The 27,817-nt window shown below is 43.1% G+C and overlaps 1 protein-coding gene across 5 annotated transcripts in view; it reads right to left on the reverse strand.

The window, feature by feature from the left end:
* DNMBP (dynamin binding protein) overlaps window positions 1-27,817 on the reverse strand; it is a 107,702-nt gene that overhangs the window by 17,754 nt on the left and 62,131 nt on the right. For 4 of the 5 annotated variants that reach the window (XM_072739757.1, XM_072739756.1, XM_072739754.1 and 1 more), the window contains 5 exons: window positions 6,020-6,213; window positions 5,361-5,460; window positions 2,829-2,976; window positions 2,030-2,047; window positions 698-897 (listed from right to left, as the gene is read on the reverse strand). In XM_072739757.1, coding sequence (XP_072595858.1) covers window positions 698-897; window positions 2,030-2,047; window positions 2,829-2,976; window positions 5,361-5,460; window positions 6,020-6,213 — 660 coding nt within the window. Of the gene's footprint in view, window positions 1-697; window positions 898-2,029; window positions 2,048-2,828; window positions 2,977-5,360; window positions 5,461-6,019; window positions 6,214-25,533; window positions 26,965-27,817 lie in introns of those variants that run through there. The other variant, XM_072739758.1, reaches the window with a different exon arrangement.

The raw sequence follows: 27,817 nt of genomic DNA on the forward strand, positions 1-27,817 counted from the left end.
GAAGAGGCAAAGTCCTAACCAGAGAGGAGTCACGTGACCCACAGACTAGGTAAATTGGGGTTTTCTGAAGAGGCAAAGTCCTAACTTAAATGGAGGTAGTAAAACATCCTACAGGACATGCAGGAAAACAAGTCAAAGCATGGGTTGAAAATGCTTGCCCTTCCATGAGCAGAGAAAGCAAATGCCAACGCCTGAATGAGCCACTCTCCATATCCTTGGGAAAGACCCTCATTGCTACAAGTTTGATCACAGATGCCTTACTTCCAATATTCCACGGTTGTACTTTCATTATTTTATTGCTTTCTTTTTCATACCCCATTTTCCTATTTTTTTTAAATAAGATTTTCTTTGTTTAACAGAGAGGGAGAGCGCGCGAGCACAGAAGCGCATATGCACACGCACTAGCGCAAAAGCAGAGGGACCAGTAGGCAGAGGGAGAGGGAGAAGCAGGCTCCCCATGGAACAGGGACCTGATGCGGGGCTCCATCTCAGGAGCCTATGATCACAACCAGAAGGCAGATGCTTAACTGACTGAGTCACCCAGGCACCCCACCGTTTCCCCCCATTCTGCCGCTGTTTCTTCAACGCAGCCCCATTGCCCACCCTCTGCCTTGCCCATCTCTGGTGACGGAATAATTCTTTTGAGGAGAGCATTGTCAAGGGTGTATCTCCTTTTCAGCAACTATGCTTTTCTTACCCAGGTCCTTCCGCCGTTTGTATTCATTAATGTTAACGTTGATCTCCTTGACTGCAAGGACTGCGCTGGTTAAGGGCGCTTTATCAGGGTGGGATTCTGGGGTGGAATTCAGCAACTCCATGAGCAGCAGTGGGTAGCGCATTACTCTCTGGACCGGTTTGATGAGGAAGGAGCCCAGGTTAATATAATTTGTACATCCCCTAATAGAAGAGGAAAAAGAGACTTTAAATCAAATGTCAAAATACAGGGCCTAATCAGGGAAATAAAAATCAAAACCACAATGAGATACCACCTCACACCAGTCAGAATGGGTAAAATTAACAAGATAGGTAACAACAAATGTTGGCAAGGATGTGGAGAAAGGGGAACCCTCTTGCACTATTGGTGGGAATGCAAGCTGGTACAGGCACTCTGGAAAATAGTGTGGAGGTTCCTCAAGAAGTTAAAAATTGAGCTGTCCTATGACCCAGCAATTGCACTATTTACCACAAAGATATAGATGTAGTGAAATGCTGGGACACCTGCACCCTGATGTTTATAGCAGCAATGTCCACAATAGCCAAACTGTGGAAGGAGCCATGATATCCTTCGACAGATGAATGGATAAATGGATAAAGAAGATGTGGTATACATACACACACCAATGGAATATTACTCAGCCATCAGAAAGGACAAATATCTACCATTTGCTTTGACAAGAATGGAGATGGAGGGTATTATGCTAAGTGAAATAAGTCACTTGGAGAAGGACAATCATCATATGGTTTCACTCATATGTGGAATATAAGAAATAGTGAAAGGGATTATAAGGGAAAGGAGGGAAACTGAGTGGGGAAAAATTAGAGAGGAAGACAAACCATGAGAAACTCCTACTAACTCTGGAAACAAATAGAGGGTTGCAGAAGGGGAAGTGGGTAGGGGAAAGGGTAACTGGGTGACGGGCATTAAGGAGAGCACATGATGAGATAAGCACTGGGTGTTATATGTTGGCAAACTGAATTTAAATAAGAAAAATTTAAAAAACAATACAAGGCCTATTGGTAATGTTTGGGATTCTTAAATATAGCTCTGTGCTCTCACCGTCCTTTCCAATTTCATTCAATCAGCAAATATTTTCTGGGCACCTAATAAATACCAGGTACTGTTGGGGTGCTGGAGACTTAGTAGTGACCTGTCCTGGTGGAAGGAAACAGGCAACAAACATTGTAGGAAGTGCCATTTGGGGGTTAAGTGCTATGGAGTAAAATATAGCAAAGGAAGTCTACTTCTAGATTGGTCTATAAAGGAAGAAAATATAGAAATGAGCTTGTGCATCAAAGACCAGGGACTTACCATTCGGTGTACAGGCTCCTACAGGGCAGCAAGCATGAAAAGAAAACAGACAGCTGCTTAGAGGTAAAGCTAATGCCAATTTTCATATTCTTCTTAGAATGACTTAGTTCAACTAATGCTTATCAGTTGGGCAGACAAAAAAAAAAATGACATGGGATAAAGGGAAATTATGAGTATCTATGGAGACATATCTAGTCCATTAAAAAGTTAGTAAGCGGGATCCCTGGGTGGCGCAGCGGTTTGGCGCCTGCCTTTGGCCCAGGGCGCGATCCTGGAGACCCGGGATCGAATCCCACATCAGGCTCCCGGTGCATGGAGCCTGCTTCTCCCTCCGCCTGTGTCTCTGCCTCTCTCTCTCTCTCTGGGACTATCATAAAAAAAAAAAAAAAAAAAAGTTAGTAAGCCCCTAACTTCACTTTGATCTACTTAGGCATACATTATATGCTTATAACCTACCTAAGTGCAGGAGAATCTCATGTGAAGGTCAAGAATAAGTGAACTGGGTCTTCGTACCTATAGTCTTGTTTATTTAGACCAAACTATCTTCCTGGCTGCTTCTTACCTGATATGCTAATTTAATACTCTGTATCTACAGATACAAAGCAGGAAGCCATTGAAGATTTTCAAGGGAAAAGGCAATACAATGAGAAGGGCAAATTACATACAGGACCTGTAATAACATATCATTTATGATTAAAATAAGATAGGTCATAAGAAATCTAGATGTTTGTGCAGACAGACTTCTCAAAGGCAGAACTAAAGAATTATGATGGAAGTGCAGTGGGATCAAAACTCCTACTTGAGATCTGCCAATGAGTCCTGAAGATGCTTCTGGATCTTCTCATCCTTCTCATAGATTTCCAGCAGTGAAATGGCCTCATCATGATTCTGGCAGTAAACCTTGTATGTTCCCTCAAGCTCATCCCGGTGATCGAGAAACACAGGCCCTTTGGAATATAGGTAAACATAGTGTTTTTAGTAACTTTCTTCTCAGAAGCCTCAATGTAGAGTGGATAATCAGACTTGGGTCGTTATGTAAAATAGATTTCCTTCTATGAGACACGTTTAAAATAATCTAAAAACCAGTCCCTTACACATTACTACACACCCAGAGTCTCCTGACGCTTTTTTCTCATCTTGACCTGCTCGTCTTAATCAGCCAAGACCTGAGCATGTCCTATCCTTTCCTTCCTCACTAAATCTTGTCCTGGCTGTATCAGAATCTTTCCTTGGTCAGACTAGTAACACTAACTTAACACTGCTTTCACCAGCATCCTGCATTACCTTGATTTTTTTTTGCTGAGTTATCCCCCTCTCTGTACACTTTTTCCATTTCTCTTCCTGGATCATAGAACTGCTCGAAAGGTACACTGTTGAGGGGGTGAGGGGAAGGCTTAGTGCAGAACAGTTTGAATAATTCACTACCACTTATGTGATTTTTTTTTAAGATTTTATTTATTCATGAGAGACACAGAGAGAAAGAGGCAGAGACATAGGCAGAGGGAGAAGCAGGCTCCCCGCAGGAAGCCCGACGTGGGACTCAATCCTGGGACTCCGTGATCACACCCTGAGCTAAGGCAGACACTCAACCACTGAGCCACCCAGGTGTCTCCCACTTGTGTGATTTTTAAAAAATGGGGGATGGGGTCCAGGATAGAGAAGATACATATGTAATTGCTGGTATATGACAAACTCTCTGGTAGGCAACCGAAGAAAACTTAGTAACACTGGGTGCTTTTAGTCTGAAGAGCTGATGGCTAAGGAATGGATAAGAGACTTTTTATTAAATAGCTCTTTGTAACTTTATGTACCATGTGAATATATTAAAAATAAGTTGGCAGCCTGGGTGGCTCAGTGGTTAAGCGTGTCTACCTTCAGCTCAGGACATGATCCCAGATCCTGAGATCGAGTCCCGCATCGGGCTCCCTGTGAGGAGCCTGCTTCTCCCTTGGGCTATGTCTCTGCTTCTCTCTCTGTGTCTCATAAATAAATAAATAAAATCTAAAAAAAAAAAAAGTTAAATTAGAAATATATTAAAATAAAAAACAAAGAAATATATTAAATAAACTTAACCTCCCCCAAATTGCTTTTGCAATTCATGTCAATCTGCCCTTTTCAAGTGGCTCACCAAAGCTTTCATTTGCCCTGATTCTGTTATTGTGTCCATTTCTCTCCCAGGTGAGTCAGGTAAACATTGCCTAGTTTAAGCCAACATCATGATCCCATTCTCCTTTCTAGTGATCAGCTCAGGCATATGCATATGACACAGTTGTGGCCAATGAGAAATAAAGAGAAATCTGATAGGAGAGCACTAAGCAAGGTTTGCTCACTCTTAAATGACACAGGGTTACTTTTCCCCTCTGCTGATGTTGTCATATGTGTGGTGGGATGGCTAGAACTGTGTGGTTCTATGATAGGATGCCCCTTCCCACGCTGTATCAGAGCTGGTCTGTGTGACCAACAGAATATGGCAGAAATAATGGTATGTCATATTGGGGATCAGTTAGAGAAGACACTGTGGGACTCCAATCTTGAACCCTTTCTCCCTCTTGGATCACGCACTGGGAAAAGCCAGCTGCCATGTCCTGAGGACAGTCCATGGAGAGGCTCACAGGGCAAGGAAGGAGGGCCTGAAGAGCTGAGGGAGCTTCCTTGAAGAGGATCTCTGAGCTCCAGAGGATGGCAGTCCAAGCCAACAGCTTGACCCCAACCTAATGAGAGATCCTGAGCCAGAAGTGCCCAACTAAGTCACTCCTGGATTCCTCAGCCACATGCACTGGGGATAGTTTCTTATTTAAAGCTGCAAAGTTTTGGTATAATTTGTTTCACAGCAATAGATAATAGTTTCTTTGTTTATTAAAAACAGATGACTGTTTTTCAAACATTTTTGACAATGACCCACAAGTGAAAACATTTTAAATGACTCAGTATACTTATATGTAGAATTGAAAGTATCCAAAAACTATAGCTGTGTTTATTATTTATAGTATATTCTGAAATTTTCTATTTTACTTTATTGAAAAAATATATACTGGGTACAACTTGCTCTAGTGATCTCATGATCCATCAACAGGCTGCAACTGTCAATTTGGACAGTGACATCTAAAATCTCTTCTATTGCTAACATCCTGTGGCACCTCAAAGTAGGCTATAGAGGAGGAGAAGAGAGGGCCTGGTGATCTCTGAACTAAGTAGCTAGAACTTCATTTTTCTACTTAGTACCAGCAAGGTTGCTTCACCCCTTACTTTTGATGCATGAAATTTAACAAAAGGTCGGGGGGGGGGGGGGGGGGGGCGGCGCTGCTTCTGAAGCAATGGCAGGAGCTCATACCTACAGCGTCGCTGATTTCCAGATCAGCCAATAACTGCTTTGAGACCTTAATCACCATCTGCATATTTCCAAAAAGTCCTTCAAAGTCAATGTTTGGTATCTGAGAAAGGGAGACAAAATGAAAAGATGCATTGAAATGAAATTAATGGCATATCATTTTCATGTTAGGAACATCTCTTCAAGGATGACACAAAACTGTTCAAAGTCATCTGCACTCACTGTCACAAAGATTCCAGAACAGAAGTGTGCCAACATTATCTGTGGTGTCACTCTTTGTCCTTGACTGAATCACACTCTGCTTGACCCCATCTCCCATTACCTTAGTAAAAAGACTATGTTATCAATTTGGTCTAGAATTACATTGGGATACAAAGTCCCACCCAAAATCCGATGGCATTGCCCACTTCCTATACAAGTTCTTTGGAGTGAATGTTCCAGAAGTACAAACCAGATGGTCAAGTAACAAGCAATAAGGGCAGTAAATCCCCAGGATGCTGTTACCCTTTTTTCCCTACCTTCAGCATCTAGACAAGTACCTGGCACACACAAGACAGTTAGGGTTTCCTGGGTAAACACTGTACTGTCAGGTGCTGGAGCCACCAAACCCATCATCCCCAGACCACATTCAGGGTAAAGCGAGCTTTCTCCACAGCTCCCACCTGCGTCTGCTGCAAGGGCGCCATAATGTGTTCGATGCACATTTCCAGATCCCGAACATAGTCTCTTTCCGTCTGGAGAAGTTCTTCTATCACCTTGGCTCTCTTCTCCAGCATCCTCTGCTCTGGGTTTTCAGTGTACATGGACCCAGGTGGGGCCACCGGTGATGAAGACTGGGAGGAGAGGAGGGTCATTTCTAGAAGGGGAAGAGAGAACTTGTCAGCAGCTCTGAGTGTGAAAGCACGACTCTTCAATAGTTTAGGCTGAAAAGAACACATTCCTTGAGAACCAAAGTCTCACTGCTATCAACCACCAGGAAATCCAATCACACATCAGTTCTAATTATGAACAGATGAAGGGCTGAGAAACTCATTTCTGCAGAGAACTTCTCTCATCTATGTGATAGCATTTCTAGAATTTGCCCTAAAAAAGGAAAAGCTGGCCCATTTTAGGAGGACAAATCAGTGTCCACAACCTCTTGAGAAAGAGGTTGAGAGAGGTGCTTTTCTTATAAAGAATTGCTTTCACTTAATTAAGTATAAGACCCAGTGCATGAGGTCAGCAGCAGAAATACCAAACTGGAAATCAAAAACATTGATATAGCACATTAAATATTATTGGGAATATCACAATGCCAACTAAGAAGAGTTAGAGAGGAATTACCTGAGAACTAGGTGACTATAGGGCCTATTATGTTCCAGTCATTGTAACAGAGGATTAACATATACAATGAAATACACAAAAATTATTTAGATTCTCGCTATCGAAACTTTTGTTTTTTTTCTTTCCCCTATCGAAACTTTAATAAAGACTCTGGCACCTTGTTACTTCAAATATCCTAGAAGATACAAAGGTACTAGAAAGATGAAGTTCTTTTTAATGGTACTTTCAGTCCAAAGAACCTCTATAGAACCACATCGCATGATTTAAAAGTGAAAACCAGTATGTACCTTGTCATTTGCTTTTACAATTACCCATGAAATCGACATGATGAGAGTTATTTATAAAGATGGGACAGCATGGCATTTGTTCATTTAAAATAAACATTAAACACCAAAATAAATAATTGAAAAAAATTCCAATGAAGCAATCTCTGCTCAGTTTATTTCAAATTCCTTAAGATCCACTTTTAAAAAAATCCTACAAATTTATTAAGTAAATATACTAATCTAAGTGTGATCACAAGAATATTTTTAGCAGATGTAAGAAGCAAAAACACTCCTGTTTACACTACTTATGGAAAACTAGGCTTTCACATCAGATTTTAGTCTTCAAAAATCTCTCTCTAAGGACTCTTCTCTAAGGACTTAGGAATTCCAATGTTTAAAAGAGGATGCACCCAGATTCTGGTCTCTGAGAACTACTCTCCACTCAAAGAAAGCAGAGTTCTTTGGAGAAATAGCTAATTCCAAGACTGAGGCAAGGAGAGTATAGGTGAACCAGAAACATCTAATGGCAAAAAATAAGAAAGTGCTCAACAAAATGATGGAGGTATTTCCAAAAGGCATGGAGCTGGCTTGAAGGAGCTCCCGTTGGCTAAATTTGGTACCGTTTGAGTAACAAAGTAAATAAGTACAGCAATGGACTATAATCCACTGACTAAAGAATCCATGAATTCGGGGATCCCTGGGTGGCTCAGCGGTTTAGCAGCACCTTTGGCCCCGTGCGTGATCCTGGAGACCCAGGGTAGAGTCCCAAGTCGGGCTCCCTGAGTGGAGCCTACTTCTCCCTCTGCCTCTCTCTCTCTGTGTCTCTCATGAATAAATAAATAAAATCTTAAAAAAAAAAAAAAAGAATCCATGAATTCATATTGATAACATGCAAGTACATGAATGGGGAAGAAGACAGTTTTTTCTTATATATAATGTCAACTAATAAATATAGAAGAAATTATGGGAATTAGAAAATCAGTATTTTGCAATGATTAGCATAAAATGTGGCCCAGGCACAAATCATCAGTGGATGATTCTGATGGTGGTGGTGAGGTCTGATGATCAGGATATACGCCCAGTTTTGAGTTAGTTATGACAAATTACTTATTAATTACAGAAATGAAAAATAGTGACTATATATAGTGGAGAAAAGGAAAATATGATCACTGAGTAATCAGAATTCGCATCATCAATAAGGGGCAGAAAGACCGTATTTTTTTCCATTTGTCATATCTGGAAACAATACAATATCCCATATGTGATATCCCAGTCAAAAACGCATCATCTGAAACAAATCTTGAGTAAACATCAGACAACTGCAAACTGAGGGTTTGTATTCTTCAAAATGTCATGTTATGAAAGACAAAGAGGGCCTCTGGGCTGGCTCAGTCAGTGGAACATGTGACTCTTGATCTTGGGGTCCCAAGTTTGAGCCTCTCACTGGGTGTACAGTTTACTTATAAAAAAGAAAGAAAGACAAGGAAGCCCGAGAATTCTCAAAGATGACTGAGGAGATGGCAAATAACTGCCACGTGTGATTCTGAGATGGGTCCTGATCTAGGGAAAAAGCTGCTAAAAAAGACATTACATTACTAGGACAACTGGTAAAGTTGTAATACATACCGTAGATAAATGATTAAGTCAGAGAAAAATTCCCTCAAATGGCAAATCTATGTGGTTATGTATGACATCCATGGTTCATACAAAATACACATGGAAGCTTACGAAAGGACATGATATGTCCAACCTACACTCAGTCAGAAAAAAGTGTGTGTGTGGGTATGTGGAGAGAGAGAATGAACACAAAAACCCAGCAAAATGCTAAACACTGGTGGATGTGAATAAAGGCTATGCAGGAGATTCTTTGTACTACTGCAAAAATCTGTACATTTTCTATCATTCAAAATAAAGTTTAAAAAGACATAATGGAAAAATATCTTTCTTGAACTTTTTTTGGTAGCATGACAAAATTTCAAGCATAATCCTATTTGGTTTCTTTTTTTAAAAGAATTTATCTATCTACCTATCTATTTATTTATTTATGAGAGGCGCAGAGAGAGAGAGAGCGAGAGAGATGCAGAGACACAGGCAGAGGGAGAAGCAGGCTCCACGCAGGAGGCCTGACGTGGGACTCGATCCTGGGTCTCCAGGACCAGGCCCTGGGCTGAAGGTGGTGCTAAACCGCTGAGCCACCTGGGCTGCCTGCATAATCCTATTTGACTAAATTAATTGCGGCATATGTAAAACTTATTTTTAAGAGGCTTGTTTAGAGTTTTCTTTGCAATTTCAAGCAATAGGATCTCAGTTCCAAATATGGTCTCTCAAGTGGCAAGTTAAGAAGAGAAACTCATTTTTAAAATGTATTATCTTCTTTATTTGGGTATAATTGACATATAACACTATGTTCCCTTCAGGCATATAACAATGATATATTATTTTTAGAAGACACTCATTTTTAATATGACTAAAAAGTTCTGAAAGGGAGAACACTTGTTGAATTCCCACCATAGGCAATACACTTTACATATTTGATTATGTCCCTGAACTCATTTAATATTCATGTCAAAACTCTGAAGTTGTATTATTACTTGATAGATTACTTAATAGAATACCTGGATTTTGAGAGGCTGACCAACTTGTCAGAGCGAGCAAATGGCAGTTCTGGAATTTGAATCTAAATATATTTCAATCCAAATCCTATCGCTTAATCCTGTACCATTTTGCCTCCCTGGCCTGGAGTCTCAACTAGAAAAGGTCCGGGGTTTATTTGCTTCAAATCTTGAAAATTACGCAGAAAATATTCTATCTCAGGAATCAAAGCTCTATTAATTCCATCAGGTACTCATCAATCAAAAGCCAGCAACCTATAGTAAGAAACTCGGATTTTTATTATTATTATTATTTTTAAAGATTTTATTTATTCATGAGAGACAGAGAGAGAGAGAGAGGCAGAGACACAGGCAGAGGGAAAAGCAGGCTCCATGCAGGGAGCCTGACACAGGACTGGATCCTGGGATTCCAGGATCACGAAGGCAGGCGCTAAACCACTGAGCCACCTAGGGATAACTCGGATTTTTAATAAAAGAGAAAAAAGAAATGGTAACAATTCCTTTGACCTACTGGCACGAAGCTAGCTAGCTAGCTAGCTAGCTAGCTATTTATTTATTTATTTATTTATTTATTTATTTATTTATTTATTTATGCAGGTGCATTTATAAATTCTTGGACTGCCTTTAAAATACAATACCAAGAACTTTAGCATGATTTTAAATCCCTGTGGAATGTGTCTGCAATTCTGACAAAATTCTACATGTTTCTGAAGACATAGGTCACCCTCAAGGTCTACACATATCAATGCTCAAGATTAAGTCAAACTAGAACTATCTGGCTTGAAATGACTCCAAATGTAAAACCTCTTTTCCATTATCCCAAATACATCCTAAGGAAAGTCTGATCTAAGATTTTAGTATCTGGGACGACCAAGCAGGAGAAGGTGGCCTCCTGGCTCAGCTAGCTGCAGTAGAGAGAGGGGCTTTGAATCTTGTTCTTCCCTGCTCTAGCCGGGAACCCTGGGGAACCAGGCAAAGGTCACATTTCCCTCTAGGCCTCAATGTCCTCACCTGTAAAATGAGTAATAATGCCTGCTTTGCCAAGCTGTTGAGGGAATAAACAAGGTAATAAATGGACACAAGTTAGTTCTTTTCCCACAGAGGGCCAGAAAATGCTGTCTGTAGCAAATTAAGGTAAGGTGCCCCAAGCAGCAGGGCTCTGTCCAATTCCTGGAACACTTTGCTTTCCTCTAAGAACAATAAAAGCTGAGGAAGCACATGGAGGAGGCTGCGGCCAGGACCAGCCTCCACCGGCCGTGCGCACACCAGCTCCCACCTTCTTCCCCGGATGGTCCTGGAGGAATTTAGGAGCTGGAGCCAGAGCTGACTGCACAAATTTATTCTCTCTAGTAAAACAATTCGTACAGGGTTGTTTTTCCCTTTTGTTCCCTTTCCCAGCTCTCCGCCCCCCCCCCCCCCAGTCCCGATCCCCTCCCCTCCAGAGGTGCCCACCCCCGGCTAGTGGGCGCCCCCAGGCTCCTTCCCAGGTCCTAAGGAAGGCTCCCGGGAGCCCGCAGCTTCGCGCAACTCCACAAGCCACACTTGAAAGCACAGTCACAGAAAAAGCCACTCACTTCTCCCCTCCTCAAGGCCGGCTCTGCGTCTGGCGGGGAAATCTCTGACCTGCCGGCAGGTCCCGGGCACTCGGGCTGCGCCACCTGCCGCCGCGGGCTCCTGCCCCGCCGCACCCCGCACCCCCGCTCCCCCGCACCTGCGGCGCCCAGTGGCTGCTGCCCGACGGGTGGGTCCCAGGCTAACGGGCAGAGCAGAATCTTCCCAGAGCTCTGGAATGCTCCGCAACCCCCAAATCCTTTGAATAGGGTAGGCATTTCCCCCAGGCTTTCCCACATTTACATATGAATCGCCTGAGTCCCCCAGGCTATCAGGGCAGGGCCGGCTCTAAAGGATGGAGCTGGAATCCTTCCGAGGGGAACGAGCTGCAGGCTGCGGCCCGGCTTCGCTCGGGCTTCAGCACCTTCCCCTCCTGCATTCCCTTCCCGGTTCTCAAACAGTCACGACCTCACTTCTGGAGTTTTAATCGAAGGGTATTACTCTCACTTTGCCTGCCCCTACTAAGCTTTATGGGGGGTGGGGGGGGACCGGGATGCTCTCTTCAGGGAAGAATCTGAAGGCCCATCCATCTCTCACTTAAGAGGCCGCACTGTGAAGTAGGTGGCCTTGGTCTACTGTCTGCCTGGGGACCTGGCTTTCTGCAGCACCCCCTCTCTGGCCCAGGCCAGCCCTCTCCAGGCCCTGGCTTTGCCTAGGGACCTGGGCCTCCTACTTTGGGGACCTTACCCTACAGCCATCAGAATGCAGATGTCAGTGGGCTGGGCCCCGCTTGGCAAGAAGTGCACAGAGTAATTCATGGGAACGGGGAACCCTGCTCACAGCTCCCAAGCATTTACACTTTGAAAGAAACCAAGGAAACAAAAGCTGCAGAAAAAGAAGCCATCTTTGTAAAAAACAAAAACAAAACAGAAAGAAAAAGAAAACCTGCAAAAACCACTACGTGTTTCCATAATGGATATAATATGGCAGTGCAAGGAAAAAGGTCAGGAAGAAGGCACCCCTCTTCATCAGTTGGCCCCGGGCCTCAGGGTGGGAGCTGGATTTGGGGCAGAAGGCTCAAGGGGGGTGGGGGGTGTGTGGGTGCTGTGCTTCCTAATCTCATAAGAATCTGTTGTGGTATCGCCAGTAATTGAAAATAAACTAATGCTAATTAAGAAACGTCTCTATTGGTGAAATCTGGGGCCCTCTCAGAGATGGCAGCTTCTGGTAAAGAGGCCTTCCCGCCGCGTCTAGAGTCGCACCGGCTCTGGGAGGCTCACCCGGCAGGCCCAGGCCAGAGCCCCAGGCAGCTGCTTCCCTCCACCCGCTAGCGCAACTCCTCCTCTTAACGTTGCATTTGAACAACTACTTACAGGGCACTTACTGGGTGTGTCAAGCACTGTTCTAAGCACTTTCCAAACATTGGTGTTTCTAATCCTCCCAACCACCCTACCACATCGTCCCCATCGTACAGTTGAGGAACGACGGCGAGAAGTTGAGTGAACTGGCTGCGGAGGCGCAGGCCTGGGATCTGAGCCGAGCAGGCTCCTACCTCTGGGCCCCTGACCTGTAGCTACTCCCTCTGCGGGCAAATCCGTGCGACTTGGGATCTGAATTCTACCTGTGGGGTCTGGTGGCCACCAGGTAGCTAATAATAAGACAGAGTGGCCCTAAAGCACAACTTAACCTCTGTGGGAGCCTCGATTCCCCCACCATTAAGTGAACAATATATCTTTAAGCATATCTGCGTATGTTCACGTGATGATATGTATAAAACCCCATTTAGCAGAAGGTAAGTAATCCCTCAGAAGCCAACGTAGTGTCACACACAGTAAATATCCAATAGTATTCTGGATAATTTATGGCAGAACACACATGAAACAAAGGAAAAGGCTTCTTTTATCCTATCTTCTGATGCCTTTCTGACTTACATATTAGCCATCTTCCCCAGGTAAGGGGAGAGCCCCCTTCAAGAAACCTCAGCTCTTTCTTGTGACCTTGACAGATGTGCCACCCCAAGGGATAGGGCAGCAGGTAAAAACTTGTAATACTTTCTCTACTTCTTAAAATAAAAACAAGTCAAAACTTCTAACTCAGGAGTCTACTTTTAGGAATTTATTATATGTAAATCATTGGACAAATGCACAAGATGTACATATGGGGATGTTCTCCGATGTGTACAAAAACTCAGAAGCAATTTTTTTTCCCCAAAGGGGCCTGGTTAAATAAGTTTCGGCATATCTACAGAACAGAATAGTATCATAGCTGTTGAGATTTATACTTACTAACACAGAATGCTGTCTCTGTGTGGTTAATTGAAAAAAAAGTATATTACAAAATAGTCTATGAAAGAATAGCCATTTTGTTAAAAAGGGAAAATACTTTCGGTGCGTATATTTGAAAATGAGAAAGTCTTGACAGGATGGAAATTCCGCTATTTTTTTCCTTGCTTTGACCGTATCTTCTAATATTTCTAGAGTGAACACGTAACGTTGATACAACAAAGAGCAATAAAATGGAAGAAATTTGCCGTAAAATGAGAATATTCTAATACCAACAGTTCTCCATTTCTGCTAATCCATTTCAAATTCTTTCTTCACTTGTTAATGAGCTGAGGTCTCTTTCCTGACCCTGTAGACTGCTGAAGACCGTAGGTCAGGAAACAGGGCTGAAGTCACGATTAGCCAGTCTCCTAAGAAAAGCAAATCCACCAGTGCCTGTTTAGCTATCCTTTAGAAAACCTTGAGAGAAAGCTGTCTTTGTAAATATGCTCATTTTCGCCCCAGGCCCAACCAGAGGAATCAGAAATCCCGGTTTTCCGCCTTTCCACATCCCTCCAGCTGGGCCACCCAGCCCCCACCCTGTCTTTACTTTAGCACCTTCAAGCCTCCCAATGTGGAGAAGGTTTGCTCAACGTACAATTCTGGCACTGTGGTCACTGGCTTTTCTGCAGAGCTCATAGCCACCCAACTTCAGAGAGGAATCGATAACATTCAGGTCCAAAATCTCAACCAGAACTGAAAAAAACCTTCTCTGTGGCTTTTGCTCTGGAACTGCCCACCAGCTTTGGCAAGTAGCCTCTAGCACAATCCCTGCTGGGAGGGTTTCCACCCCTGGGGCAGGAGTGAGGAGTGGGGATGGGGGAAACTCAGCTCAAAACTTCTCATTTCGCCTTTCCTTTTCCAGGCCCTCTCTGGGCCTTCAGAAAATCAAATGAGTCAAGGGCTCAAAGTACTAGAGTCTGCAATTTCTTATACTGCCAGGATGGTCAGTTTAATTCTAGCACCAACTCAAACACCATTTTTGAACCCTCACCAAAGACACAGAAATCCTAAAGGGGCGTGCTATTGGTGGGACATTATTATTGTTATCTAATCTTTAGGTAGCAGAAGTGAAATTATCAAGAGGGCAAAGACAGTTTTCATCAAATAGTTCTCTAGGAATAAATGATCAGTTTGAGTAAGCAGATTTTTATTACAGTCAGCCAAAAAACTCTATATGAAAAGCTTTATTTTCCTAACACACACACATCTGATGCTATATTTACCAAGTCTCTTGAGGGAAGTTATTACTACTCTCATTTTACAAATGAGGAAATGGGCACAAAACAATGACATGGCTGGCCTGTGACCTGTGACCTCTGACCACAGGGCTGAGAAAGCTGCATATTCAAAACCAGCGTCCAAGGCCAGTGCTTTCTGTGAAGGGTCAAGGCCTGTTGTGGATTATGTCTTCTCCATATGCATGTGGCCATTTCTGGCTTTATATTTTCAATTTTAATAATGATACTATAGTGATGTTTCAAAATTTGCTCATGTCCGTGCCCCTCTGGCTACTACTCTGTGCTACTCTATAAAATTAAACTTTCTTCAGTTTCTGTGAGGTAGTTTACTTTGATTCCTTCCACTTGCCTTCATAATATTCTATGTATCTTTTATCACTGTATACCCCACAAATCAATTCATCTGAATTATAATCCTGTTCAAGTTCTAACTATAAAACTGAATGAATATTTAATAGAGAGCTACTGAGCAGAGTGTTAGGCCATGGGGCAAGTAGAAAAGTTAAAATGCCCTCAAAAGCTTTCTTTAGTCTCATCAAGAAAGCCATGTCATCTGGCCTGTGTTCAGGAAGAGCAAATGCAGTAGGATTAAACTGGATGGCATTTAAATTTTTCTCATTTGACTTAATGAATCTAGTTGAACAGGCAAAACATAAACTTATGCAACAAAAGAATAATGTAAAATAGAAACAAATTAAGCATTAAGGGCTTTGGTTATATTTATTTGAATGAACCCAATCTCTCAAAGATTCTTTCCTAGTGTGATCTGATATTTTGATGGTAAAACCTCATTAAACTTAGGGTATCTTAGGGTGTCATTATATACTATTATCTAATTTTCTAGCTGAAACATGGGGAAAAAAATAAAACCTCAATACAAGGGAAATATAAATCAGGTTTTTCCTGGGACCCCAATCGTAAGTGCCACGTTGGTTTAAACAAGATTGAGGCATCCAGCAGTCACCCCAAGTCTCTATACCCTATATCTCCCCTGGCTTCCATTTCTGGGCTGTAAGTGGAGCTGCTTCCAAGATCTTCAGAGGGCAGCGGGTATAGTGAATAAAGCACTCAAAAAAACCCTTGGAATCTAGTCCTGCCTCCCCTCCTACCTGTGTGACCTGTCTGGGCTATTGTTCCCATGTATCTATAACAAAGGGGTTGGGCCCGTTGGTCACTTCCAAGATCTAAAATCTTACATGACTTCCCACTCTGTTACTTTACTTACTCCTCAGTTTGGAGTAACCACATCAACTTCTAACTAGTCCCACAAGGAGTGTCACTTGGTATGTAAAGCCTCTTTGGACTCACCTAGGCAGTTAGCCACTTCCTCTCAGCGAGCCCTGAGTACAGCGCTAGCTCAGTGTACTTCCAGTATTTGTTCTCTTCTTCATCATTGAACATGACAAGCCCAGCTTGTCTCTCTGCCTTTCTGCTCACCTATTGCCCTTTAAGCCCAGCCAGATGAAGGCCTCTCTAGTCTCTGGTTTGGTCTTTTCCCTAAATTTCTCTTCTCAAGCAGCAATACAAAAAAATATGTACTATTTTGTCTTTTTGTTGTTGTTGTTTTTAACACAGCCAAGTCACACTTATTCTAGGTGTCTGATGCCGGTTCAACTTTTGAAAATCAAATAATGTAATTCACCACATCAACAGGCAAAAGAAGAAAAATAATATAACCAGGTCAACTGATAGAGAAAAAAACTGTATCTGAAAAAAATCCAACATCCATTTATTATAATAAATATCAGAAAACTAGGAGTAGAGTGGAGCTATCTCAACTTGGAACAGAACACGTATTAAAACCCTAGGGTGGGGATCCCTGGGTGTCTCAGTGGTTTATCGCCTGTCTTCGGCAGGGCGTGATCCTGGAGTCCTGGGATCGAGTCCCACATCAGACTCCCTGCATGGAGCCTGCTTCTCCCTCTGCCTGTGTCTCTGCCTCTCTCTCTCTCTTTCTCTCTGTGTCTCTCATGAATAAATAAAATCTTAAAAAAAATAAAAAATAAAAAAATAAAACCCTAGGGTACTTATCTTTTGATGTCATATGCTGTGTCCCAAAATAGAATATTTCATTTGACAACACACATTGACTGAGCCTATGTCAAGTTATTAGGTTCTGGAAACATTATCTTTACCAGCATCACAAAACTTAGATGCTACTGGACTTTTGTGCATACCTAATGTACACCTAATCCATAGGATTTAGCAACTGGCACTTAATAAATGGCAACAATTATTATAATTTAAAGTGCCTTAAGCATTACTCTGCTACAGTTGGGATAAAAGACTACCCAAAGATCTTTAAAAATCAGGAACTATCCTAACTTTGATGAAAATTTTAGTTAAAATTTAGGACATAGGACACTGAGGATAAATCAGGTTTCAATTTTCCTCTAAGCAGGGCAGAGACTGGAGAGCAAGAAAATCGAATTCCCTATCTCCAAATCACCGAGGAAAGAGCTAGAGGAATTCAACCATATTTGCTAAGTATTGCTGTGAGTCACCGCTAAGTAGAAGCATCTCCGCATTTCAGTAGATGCCAAGATGCGCATTTTTTTCACATTTTAACATCTCTAAAAGCAAGATGTGTTTTCCAAGTAATAGCATGTTAACATTTAGTTAGAAGTTTTCTTTTTAATGGTACCTAAACTTATTCAAGGTCTTAGAACAGATGATGTTTAGATTCAATAAAAGGTAATATATTCCATCTATCTCCTCTCAATTTACTATTAGAAGAAAGGGTTTTTTTTTTTTTTTTTTTTTTAAGAAAGGGGTTTCTTGATAGAGTGGAATGAGGTCCACTGTGTATACAAACGTGTACCTTCCCACCAGAAATCACTGTGTGCAGGTACTCTCCCACCACCGTGGCTTGACAACCTGATGGTCATGCCCAATGTGGGCACTTCATGGTTTCTCAGGAAATATCAAATTGGAAAACTCTGGGGCACTCACTCTGTGGGTATGTCAAGGTTCTGAGTTCCCACTTTGACATCCCATTTAAGACCTGCCATGGTTTTGCAAGTTAGCTCCTTTGATTCACCCTTCCTCCCACTGTACCCTCTAACATCCTCTGATCCAAATGAAAGACGATGCTCCATAAGAGTACCTCTTCCGGGATGCTTGGGTGGCTCAGTGGTTGAGCATCTGCCTTTGGCTCAGGGCATGATCCCGGGGTTCAGGGTCAAGTCCCACATTGGGCTCCTTGCAGGGAGCCTGCATCTCCCTCTGCCTATGTCTCTGCCTCTCTCCGTGTGTCTCTCATGAGTAAATAAATACAATTCTTAAGGGCAGCCCACGTGGCTCAGTGGTTTAGTGCCACCTTCAGCCCAGGGCCTGATCCTGGAGACCCGGAATCGAGTCCCACGTCAGGCTCCCTGCATGGAGCCTGCTTCTCCCTCTGCCTGTGTTTCTGCCTCTCTCTCTCTGTATGTCTCATGAATAAACAAAATCTTTTTAAAAAAAAATTAAAAATGAATGAATAAATAAATTAATTAATAAATAAATGCCTTTAAAAAAAGGGATGACTAGGTGGCTCAGTGGTTGAGTACCTGCCTTTGGCCCAGGGTGTGATCCTGGAGTCCCGGGATTGAGTCCCGCATTGGGCTCCCTGCATGGAGCCTGCTTCTCGCTCTGCCTGTGTGTCTGCTTCTCTCTCTGTGTCTCTCATGAATAAATAAATAAAATCTTAAAAAAAAAAGAGTACCTCTTCCTATCCACGCTCAATATCTTGCCTTTCCTTGATATTTCTTGCTGTTACAGAGACCTGCAATCTTCCCAGGCCAGTATTCCTAAATTGTTGAAGAAACATACAAAAACAATTCAGGTAATTGCTTGTGGAGAAAACCACCAACCTGGCTTGAGAATACAACTCCCGGTGCCAGGGCAAGGTCTCCGGGTTAGGTGGGAGTCTGCCAGACTGGGTCACTCCAACCTCAGGAGGGCCTTATTTCTTTTCAAGCTTCAATCATCTCCCAACCCTTGGGGAAATATGGCCCTACAGATATTTCCTTTGGCCTCCACACATTTACCCTTTTCTTCTCCTTTACCTTCTGCCTACCCATCTATCCTCCAACAAGCAACAACACCCTGGTTTTAAAAAATAAGCACAGGAAAGTTTGTCCAACTCTGTGCCCTCTAAGCTACAATCAGGGGTCTTTGATTCTTTTTGTGAAAGGTCTTGAAAGAGTGGTCTTCATGCCCTCCTCCTATGATCTCATCCCCCATATAAGTCCTTTGCAAGTAATTCTGAATCATCACTGTTCCAGCAATATTGTCTTTTCAGTCAACCAATAACCTCCTCGACAAATCGGGTGGCATTATCCTTGATCTCCCTAGGGCACTTCAAAGCATTGGCCATTCTCTCTTACTTTAAATTCTCTGGTTTTCTCCTGATTTCTGCAATGATCTCGCCCTATCCCTCCTCCACCTGCCCCCACATTGTGGCTCACTTCTTAGACACCTGCTCTTCTCCTCAGTCACTACTTGCCTCGGGGAAGACATCTTCCCATAGTTTCTGAGAGGGTGACTCACCGCACGTAGGCCTCGCTTACCTTTTTTCTCAAGCTCTGGTCCAAACCGCCATCTAGTTTCTAAGATTTCGGTACTCCCATGCTCCCCACGCTGTGTTCCTCTTTGTCACCACAAGTATGAACACTCGCTCATAATGTTTTCCCAAAGGAATGTTCCCCCCCTGCTTTTCTCTGCCCAAGTCAACCCCCACTCACTCTCTTCAGCTTTAGCTCAAGTTCAAACACCCTAAAGTCTTTTCCCATAACTCAAGTAAGGACTGAGCTTCCCCACTTCTGGCTGTCCATAGCACTCACTGTCTAGACTACACACTTGTGTATTATTATGTTATTCATGTTTTTACACTCTCTACCTCTTCAACTGATCTCTAAACTCGTGTGTGTTGAGAGTGGGGCAGGCATCCTTCTTTGGATACCCCCTGATGCTTGTTATAGTGCTAAATACAAGTACTGGTTACTACATCCTGTTGAACTGTATTCAAGGGTGATGTGGGATCTCTGTGCTGGTGAAATGATGGTGGGAGCTCATGTTTATTTAGCATTACTTTATGCACCAGGCTCTCCTGCACTATCCTAGGTACTTCGATATCTATAAACTCATTTAATCCTCATAATACTGTCATCTGGTTTTACTGACGAAGAAACTGTGGCATAGAGAAATTAAATATTTTACACAAGGTAGTAGGGCCAAGTGGGGGATGGGATCTAATAGTTCCCTCCCTATAAAGGACTTAAAAAATTGTGTTTAATTATCTGTTTCTATGCTGTTTTCTGTTGGAAACCGTAAGTTCCTAAAGGCAGGCCCAAGTCTTACCCATCTTCTCCAATGTCTCAATAGAGACACAACTGGCATTTTGGGCAGGACAATTCCTCATTGTGTAGGATGGGTCTACACACTGAAAACATTTAGTGTTCCTGGTCCTTCTAAATGCAAGTAGTCCCCTGCACCCTAACACTGTGACAGCCAAAGACATCTCCAGCCCAGTTGGTCTGGGCCAAGCCTCAGAATGCCTGCCACCTCCAGAACCCAATACATCCCAAATCAGCACCATCGGTGTCCTGTAGCTGTCATTTAAACCAGGTGACCCCCATCCTGGACTTCATCTCTATCATTTTGACCATGGATTTGTACCTAATCAATAAATCGTTTATAGGACAATGACTAACTGAAAAACACAGGTTGAGTCACTTATACTCACTCTTCTGGGAATCTGAGTTATGATATCAGGCAGATCAGACAGGAATAGAAATTGAAGCTGTAACAATGCCTCAAGGCGGTGGTGGGACGAGTATGGTTATGTGTAATCTAAAGTGAAGAGGGAGTAAACTACGAGTAAATGACCAGTGTGGGTCTGCAGTAAAAGGAGACCAAGCAGAAGTTCAGGGAAGAGCAAAAAACACCAAGAGAAAGATGGTCCCTGAACGAAAGAGAGAAAGAAGGGGAACAGCTGGTCCCAAGGACACCTGGTTTCAGCCCACTGGTATTGGGAGCAGTAGCCCCAACCCTCCTCAGGATCTTGAGGTAATCTAGGTCTAACTAGAATGCGATAGTGTTTGGTACTCAATACCACTCTGTTAGATAAAAATGGATGAGTGGATCATCCTGTTATTGTAACAGGATGAAATGAGAGGAAGCTACACAAGGTGCTCTGAGAACTGTTAAATGCGTAAATTAACATGGTGCTGGCACCACTACTAGTGTTGCTTAGACAGAAACTCCACGGGCTGTCTAGCTGGTCATTTGTTACTGCCCGGTTACTTGCTATGGGCATGCCCCTTGTCTCCAGAGTGGCAGAGGCCTCTTGGCATCTGCCACACTCATGGCTTGTAATCAGTGTATGAAATCAGCCAGGATGAAAAGCTACCGTCTTGGAATGACTGGCAGACATTTTACTCCAATAGTGTGAATACAGTCTGTTGCTACAAAGAGATCATGTTCACATACTTGCAATGAAAAGAAACCTTGACCAACAGAGTCCTAAAAACTGAGCTATCTGTGTAACACTGGCAAAAGTGCCTTCACATCCATGCTGGTTTCTCTCATCTTGGGAGAAAACAAAACAAGATTTTCCTGGATTCTGTTGTTCCACTGCATTTACTGCCCAAACTTTCGAGCAACTGCTTCTATATCAGGCAGCCCGGGTGGCTCCGTGGTTTAGCACCACCTTTGGCCCAGGGCACGATCCTAGAGACCCAGGATCGAGTCCCACGTCGGGCTCCCTGCATGGAGCCTACTTCTCTCTGCCTGTGTCTCTGCCTCTCTCTCTCTCTCTCTCTGTGTGTGTGTGTGTGTGTGTGTGTCTCATGAATAAATAAATTAAATCTTTGAAAAAAAAACTGCTTCTATATCTTCATCACCACTTCCCTCCTAAACTCCTTATAATGTGCTCTGTAGCTTGGTTGCTCCTCTTCCTCACCCCAGCCGCCAAATGCAAGGTCTTTCCTTGGTCCACAAGCCTCCCATACCTCTGCTGTGTGTAACACAGCCACGTCCGCCTCCATCTGAGGTCCCCCATCCTCTGACATCCCTAACACAACACTTTTCTGCTTTTCTAAGTTCATTTATGTAGAAGGAACTCATAGTTGTGCTTCTGACTCCAGCTCTTATGAAAGCACTGGTCTGGGCATCAGGAGACCTTGATTCAACTCCTGATCCAAGGATTGGTTTTAGACACACATTTCAATTTCTCTGAGCTCCATCTCTCTGGTTACAAAAACAGTGGATCAGGCAACCTGAGTGGCTCAACGGCTGGCTGAGTGTCTGCCTTCTGTCCAGGGCGTGATCCTGGAGACCCGGATCGAGTCCCACATCGGACTCCCTGCGAGGAGCCTGCTTTTCCCTCTGCCTGTGTCTCTGCCTCTCTCTTTGTGTCTCTCATGAATAAATAAATAAAATCTTAAAAAAAAAAACAAAACGGTGGATCAGATTTAAGTGTTTTTCAAACCTTTTCTTTTCTGTGGCCCCCATACTTTATACATGCATACTCCTACCACATCAGCTATGCTATGAAGTTCTATGCACTTTTATTTTTCAAAAATGCTAGTTGTAACCCACTGAATAGACCTGAAGACCCAATCTATAAAACACTGAACTTATGCTGTATAGTGATAGGGGATCCACAGCCCTCTGACCTTGAATCTCCAAGCCTTGAGTCTCACCTGAATCCCAGCGTCCTATTTCTCTCTGTAAGAGCTCTTCATTTAGATATCCTAATATCACATAACTCAGTTACCATGGAATCTGAAGCACCAGGTCCTTTCCCCATCACAACTGCTTATATGTTATTAGCAAGTGTAAAATCTTCGTGCCTGACTTTTGGTCTAGCAGTGGGAGAGCAATTTACATTGGACCAACCACCGTATTGATAAATTATTAGCAAATCTGGATAAGGCATTTTTTAAAGTAACTATGTGAAGGCATTGGAGAACAACCATAAGCAGGCCGAAGCTAGAGGGGATAGGACTCAAGGGAAACAAGCTAGGTAAGATCCATATTTACTCAATTCTTTTTTTTTTCATAAATTTATTTTTAAAGATTTTATTTACTTATTCATGAGAGACACACACAGAGGCAGAAACACAGGCAGAGGGAGAAGCAGGTTCCATGCAGGGACCCTGACGTGGGACTCCATCCCGGGTCTCCAGGATCAGGCCCTGGGCCCAAGGCGGTGCCACCGCTGAGCCACCCTTGCTGCCCTATTTACTCAATTCTTAACCCCTGAAGTCATTTTCCCACAATCCAGAATGTGGGGGAAATTAAGCAAAAATGGAAAGTCAACAACTGGCAATCTTCTTGGGCTGAAGAGTCAAAGGCTCACATCTATGGTTGTGAAGTGTGTAGATATTTTGAGAGAAATCCTGGAAAAAAGGGAGCCACAGAGACAGCAGCCCAAAACCTGTGCAGAAATTCCCCTCAAATCCTTGAACTATGCATTCAGGTGATGAGACTCCAGGAAACCAGCAGAAAGCAGTAACAGCTGGAGGCAGAAGAGCCTGGCAGATACAACTGTCTGGGGCTGAGAAGACACTTTCTAGAATTTGAGTTGCTCCAAGTTATGAGGTTCAATAAATACTGTGGTTTTCAACTGAAACCTCAAAAGAGCCTCCAGGCTCCCCACCTCCCAGGATAAGGGGCCGCACCCTTGGACCAAGGGCAAACCATAACAGACCTGCCCTACCAACATCTAAGACAGGCCTCCCTAGGAAAATGACAGATAAGGCAGGTGAGGGAAAGGACATATCCTGGTAGAAGCTGGGAGCAGCCATTAAGTAGAGCTCTATTTCTCAAAGAGAGTTGGGGAGTGGGGGGAAGAGAGGAGGGAAGGATGAGGTGCTCCCTGTGGACAATCACACCTGCAGACACGGGGTCTGAGGGCTGATGTTCGACGAAGACGGGGCTCAGACTGGATCTCAGGAGAAAGGGGACCATGCAGTGACAGGCTGGTGAAGCAAGTGATAAGGGGGAAGGGAGGTGGGCCAACAGGAGATAAATCATAATTTATGAGCACCTATACTACGTTCCAGATGTGTATTGGGTGTTTTACTTATGCTATCTCACTGACACAGGTATTATTATCTTCATTTTATAAATAAGGAATCCAGAGCTCCAAGAGGTTAGGTAATTCACCTAAAGTTACACTATTAGTAAATGACGGGGCTAAGATGTGAATGCAGGGCAGAACACAGATTCCGACACTTGTTTCCTTCTGTAATTACACGTTGTAACTGCAACATTCAGGATGGGCAGTGGTGCGTGTGCTCAAAGACAGCCAGCAGAGAATGTTAGAAAGCAAAAGGGTTTGAAGGTGGCCCGAGATTTGGTTACAGGTCAAAGAGGATCCTAGAGGTACAAAAAAGGGGTGTCAACTGAGCTAAATGTGAATACACCATCAAAACTTAAGTGCTTGGCTAAAAAAAGAGAGAGTTCTAAAACTGGACATGACAGAAGGTGGGACTGAGCTGGTGTTAGAGAGATCATAGGGCAAATTGCACCACTCCGGAGAGAAGGGCTTGACTCTAGTTAAGACAGAGTAAACACACTTTGATTACACTTAGGAGCTTAATACAATAAGGAACTAAAGACAGGAAACAAAGTTCATCTAAGGAACAGGTGTAGGGAAACGGAATGGGAGCAATACAAAAACCAATATAAGGAATCAGAATCACTTGTGTGCCTTGTGGTTTTTGAGCTAGAAGGAATTTAGAGGTCATTCAATCCCTATCATCTCTAGGCAAAAATGCACCTAGAAAAAAATGGCTAGCTGCTAAATACCTCCGCCTCCCACCTAATAAGACTGCGTTTGGTTTCATTTTTATCTTTGTCAATGCAAGTGGAGAGCCTGACTTATCCAAAACAATGCCCTGGAAATTCTGGTTTGGTCAAGCCTGGGTTGGAAAACCACAGGATAAACCACTGGCAGTTCTGGGATCATATCAGGGACTTGTCATGCCCCCACCAATAGGGAACCTATTCTGAAGATTGAGACGAGAGACTTTCTACTTAGGAGGAAGGTGTGAGATGGATTTCACATTTTCTGACTCTAACCTTTATCCTCTTTTCATTAGCTACACTCCCCCAAATTGGTTCAAACCAGAAAGTTGGCTTGGCAGGAGAAGAGCACATACATTAAAAAAAAAAAAAAAAAAAAGGTTTAACATTAAGTCCAGTAATTCTAAAAAACAACAACAAAATAAAATGCAATAAACATAGTTCGTTTCAGAGAACTGGAGAAGACAAAATGGCAAGAAAGAAATAATCTTTATATTATAAAAGACTCTCAACTAACACTCATGTTACAGATAACTTGGTTAAGGCTAAATGAGATGAAGTAATTTGAATATACAAAGCATCATTGTGCAGGAACAAAGCATCATGAAGAATCTAATCTTCTGGTTTCCAGAAGAGTTGTAGTGCTTATTATTTACTTAAGATTCCTGAATGTCAGAGACATGAACACCATACAAAACAAGTTAAATCTTTTCCCTAATGTCTAAAGTGATTGAGAGAAAATGAACTTTGTCTTGGTGCCTTGATAATGAACTAGCCATCCCCATACAACGAACAAAAAATATTACAGTAAGAATGAAAAGATACTTGGGATTAGAGATACCTGGCAAAACCAAAAATGGTAAAGAAAGTTCCCATGAGAACATGGTCTTATTCTGGAGGCCACAGTGCATATTTATAGCACTATATATGTTCTTGCTCTGTGAAGTGCCTCCCAAAGGGATTAAATCTCTAAGGTTCAGTGCATGAGTGTTCCTAGTACCTGGTATAACCACCCCTTTTACTATTTTCATGTTTTATCCTTCTTAAAAGGCTAGTTGAGTTCATACCTTGAGTTTTCTTCCTGTTTTGCACAAATTCGGAGCGTCTCAGGCTGCTGGGTGCTGTGCGGCGGAAACGACTATTCCTTTTCCAAGTCTCCAGGCCATTTCCTTTTCTCTCTTCCCCTAAATGGTAAGTATTCTTCCCTACTGAAGGGCCCTGGGGAATGCCACAACAATGTTCTCCCGGCTCCCCTCCTGTCCACTGATCCCACAAACTATCCGGGAAGATCCCTCTGCTCCCAAGTGCCATCATTCCTGTTCGGTCAAAGCCATTATCCTCCAAATTCTTCATGTAATGAACAGAATCTGTTCCTCTGTAATTCTGAAATTTAGACTCACAGTTTGTAAATAGAGTATCATAGCCTTTATTTTCTGCAACAAAGTCACTCTGATCCAGGGGAACAGTCTTTGCTTTAGGACAGATTTTATCATTTTGACAAACTTTTCTGTCCCTTTCATAGTATTTGACAAATTCTTTACCTTCACTGACACCATTCAAATCTGGGAAGTCCACCAACCGACCATTAGTATAATTCTCAGGAACCTGACATAAATTGTTGCGGTTTCTACAATAAAAATTAGCTTTTTTACAATCCTCAAGGTTATAATTAAAATTCCTGTGGTCCGTGTGCCACTTTTCAGGTTGACCACAATTCCCCACAGAATCATCCAAACCACTGTGGTGAGTGCACCATCCAGTTTCTTTAGAATCCTCAGGATCATAATGCAGACCCCGACCCTCTGTGTGGCCTTTCATTTCCCCATTCCTTCCAGCTCTCTGGCTTTCTGGGCTGCCTGTGTGCTGATTATCCTCAGTCCCTGGGCTTGGATTCCAATAATCCACATTTTCTGAGTTCTTGTAACCAACACAACCTCGAGCCGCACTTCCATAGTCCATATAGTCCTCTCCATTTTCTTCTGCTTCCTCATGGTCCGAGTAGCTTGGTTCACTCTGCTCAAAAGCCCAGTAGCCACAATGTCTTTTCCTGTAGGGCCGATTCTGCCCCCGACTCTGGCCCGAGCTCCAATCTCTGGAATCCAAGCTGCCTTCTAGGTAAAGTCCATCCAGCATGGTGAGGTCCCTCTTCTGCAGACTCCCACAATCTTCATACTCCCAGCTGGAGGCCCAGTGCCCTTTCTTCTCCGCTTCTCTTTCCTCTCTAACTCTGTAGGTTTCACACATGTTCTGTGTGCTTAAAGACATGAGTTTTACTTCCTTCTTCCATGGGCCTGGGTGGGGCTGAAATGTGGACAGGTGCACCTTGGCCTAAGGCGGTGTCCGTCCTCCTGAAAATGTCTCCCAAAGTGCCCAAGACGCTCTCCTTGCTCCTCTGGCCGGGGCACAGAGAGATGTGGAGTTATTTCCACCTCAGCATCCAATCAGTGAGCTGCTCGCTTTCCCCACAGAGGCCAGGGGATAATTAGTAACTAGTGTTCATGTGATTGGAGTTGGCAGCTCTGTTCATGGTTTCCCTCAAGCTGGTCAAACTGGCTTGGCTGCTTTCTGTGCTGAAGGCAGAAGTATTCTGCGGTTCCAAAGGTTTTGTACAAAAAGCACAGTGAGCAAGACCAGCCCCTTTCAAAGCCCAGGTTAAGGTAGTAGAACTCATCTGTCTCTTGAGATATTTCAGTAATCAACCAGTGGTATAAAGAACCACCAGCAGTATAAAGAATGTTTCCGTGTGTGCAGCTCAACACATGAAACGTGTGGACATTCCCCGTCCCCTAAGTTCAGCTTTCTAATCGTTGGAACATCTGAAACTCTGTGGGACTCCCTTCCCTCAGTGAGAGCCAGAACTCCCCCTCCTTTAATAGTTTGATTCTACGGCAGTCAGGTTACCAGCTGGTGTGCACTCAAACCACAAATGGTTTCAACTCCCACAGGCAGACACATGGGGACATCCCAGTGGAGGAAGAAAAAGGAATTCCTTTTTACTCTGATCTAGTATATGGGTAATTTTAAAACTGTCCCCTAGAAGAATGTAGTTATGTATGCTTTCACACTTTCCTTGATACTTGCCATGCCAGAGAAGCATGAAGACCATTTCCTAAATCTCTCTTTCATCCAGCATATTTAGGAACTGGGGAATAAGATTAGAAAGCAGGTACATATAAAGATACCTACTTGAATCAACAAACATTAGATGGGCACCTATTATAGGTGAGGTATTGTGGAAGAGAGAAAAAAGTGGACAAGTTTGTCTCTGCCTCCTGCAATGCAGGAGCAACACTATAAAGGAGGGACACCTGGATGGCTCAGTGGTTGAGTGTCTGCCTTCATCAGCTCAGT

The sequence above is a fragment of the Vulpes vulpes genome, chromosome 15 (assembly GCF_048418805.1).
Source record: "Vulpes vulpes isolate BD-2025 chromosome 15, VulVul3, whole genome shotgun sequence".
Lineage (NCBI taxonomy): Eukaryota > Metazoa > Chordata > Mammalia > Carnivora > Canidae > Vulpes > Vulpes vulpes.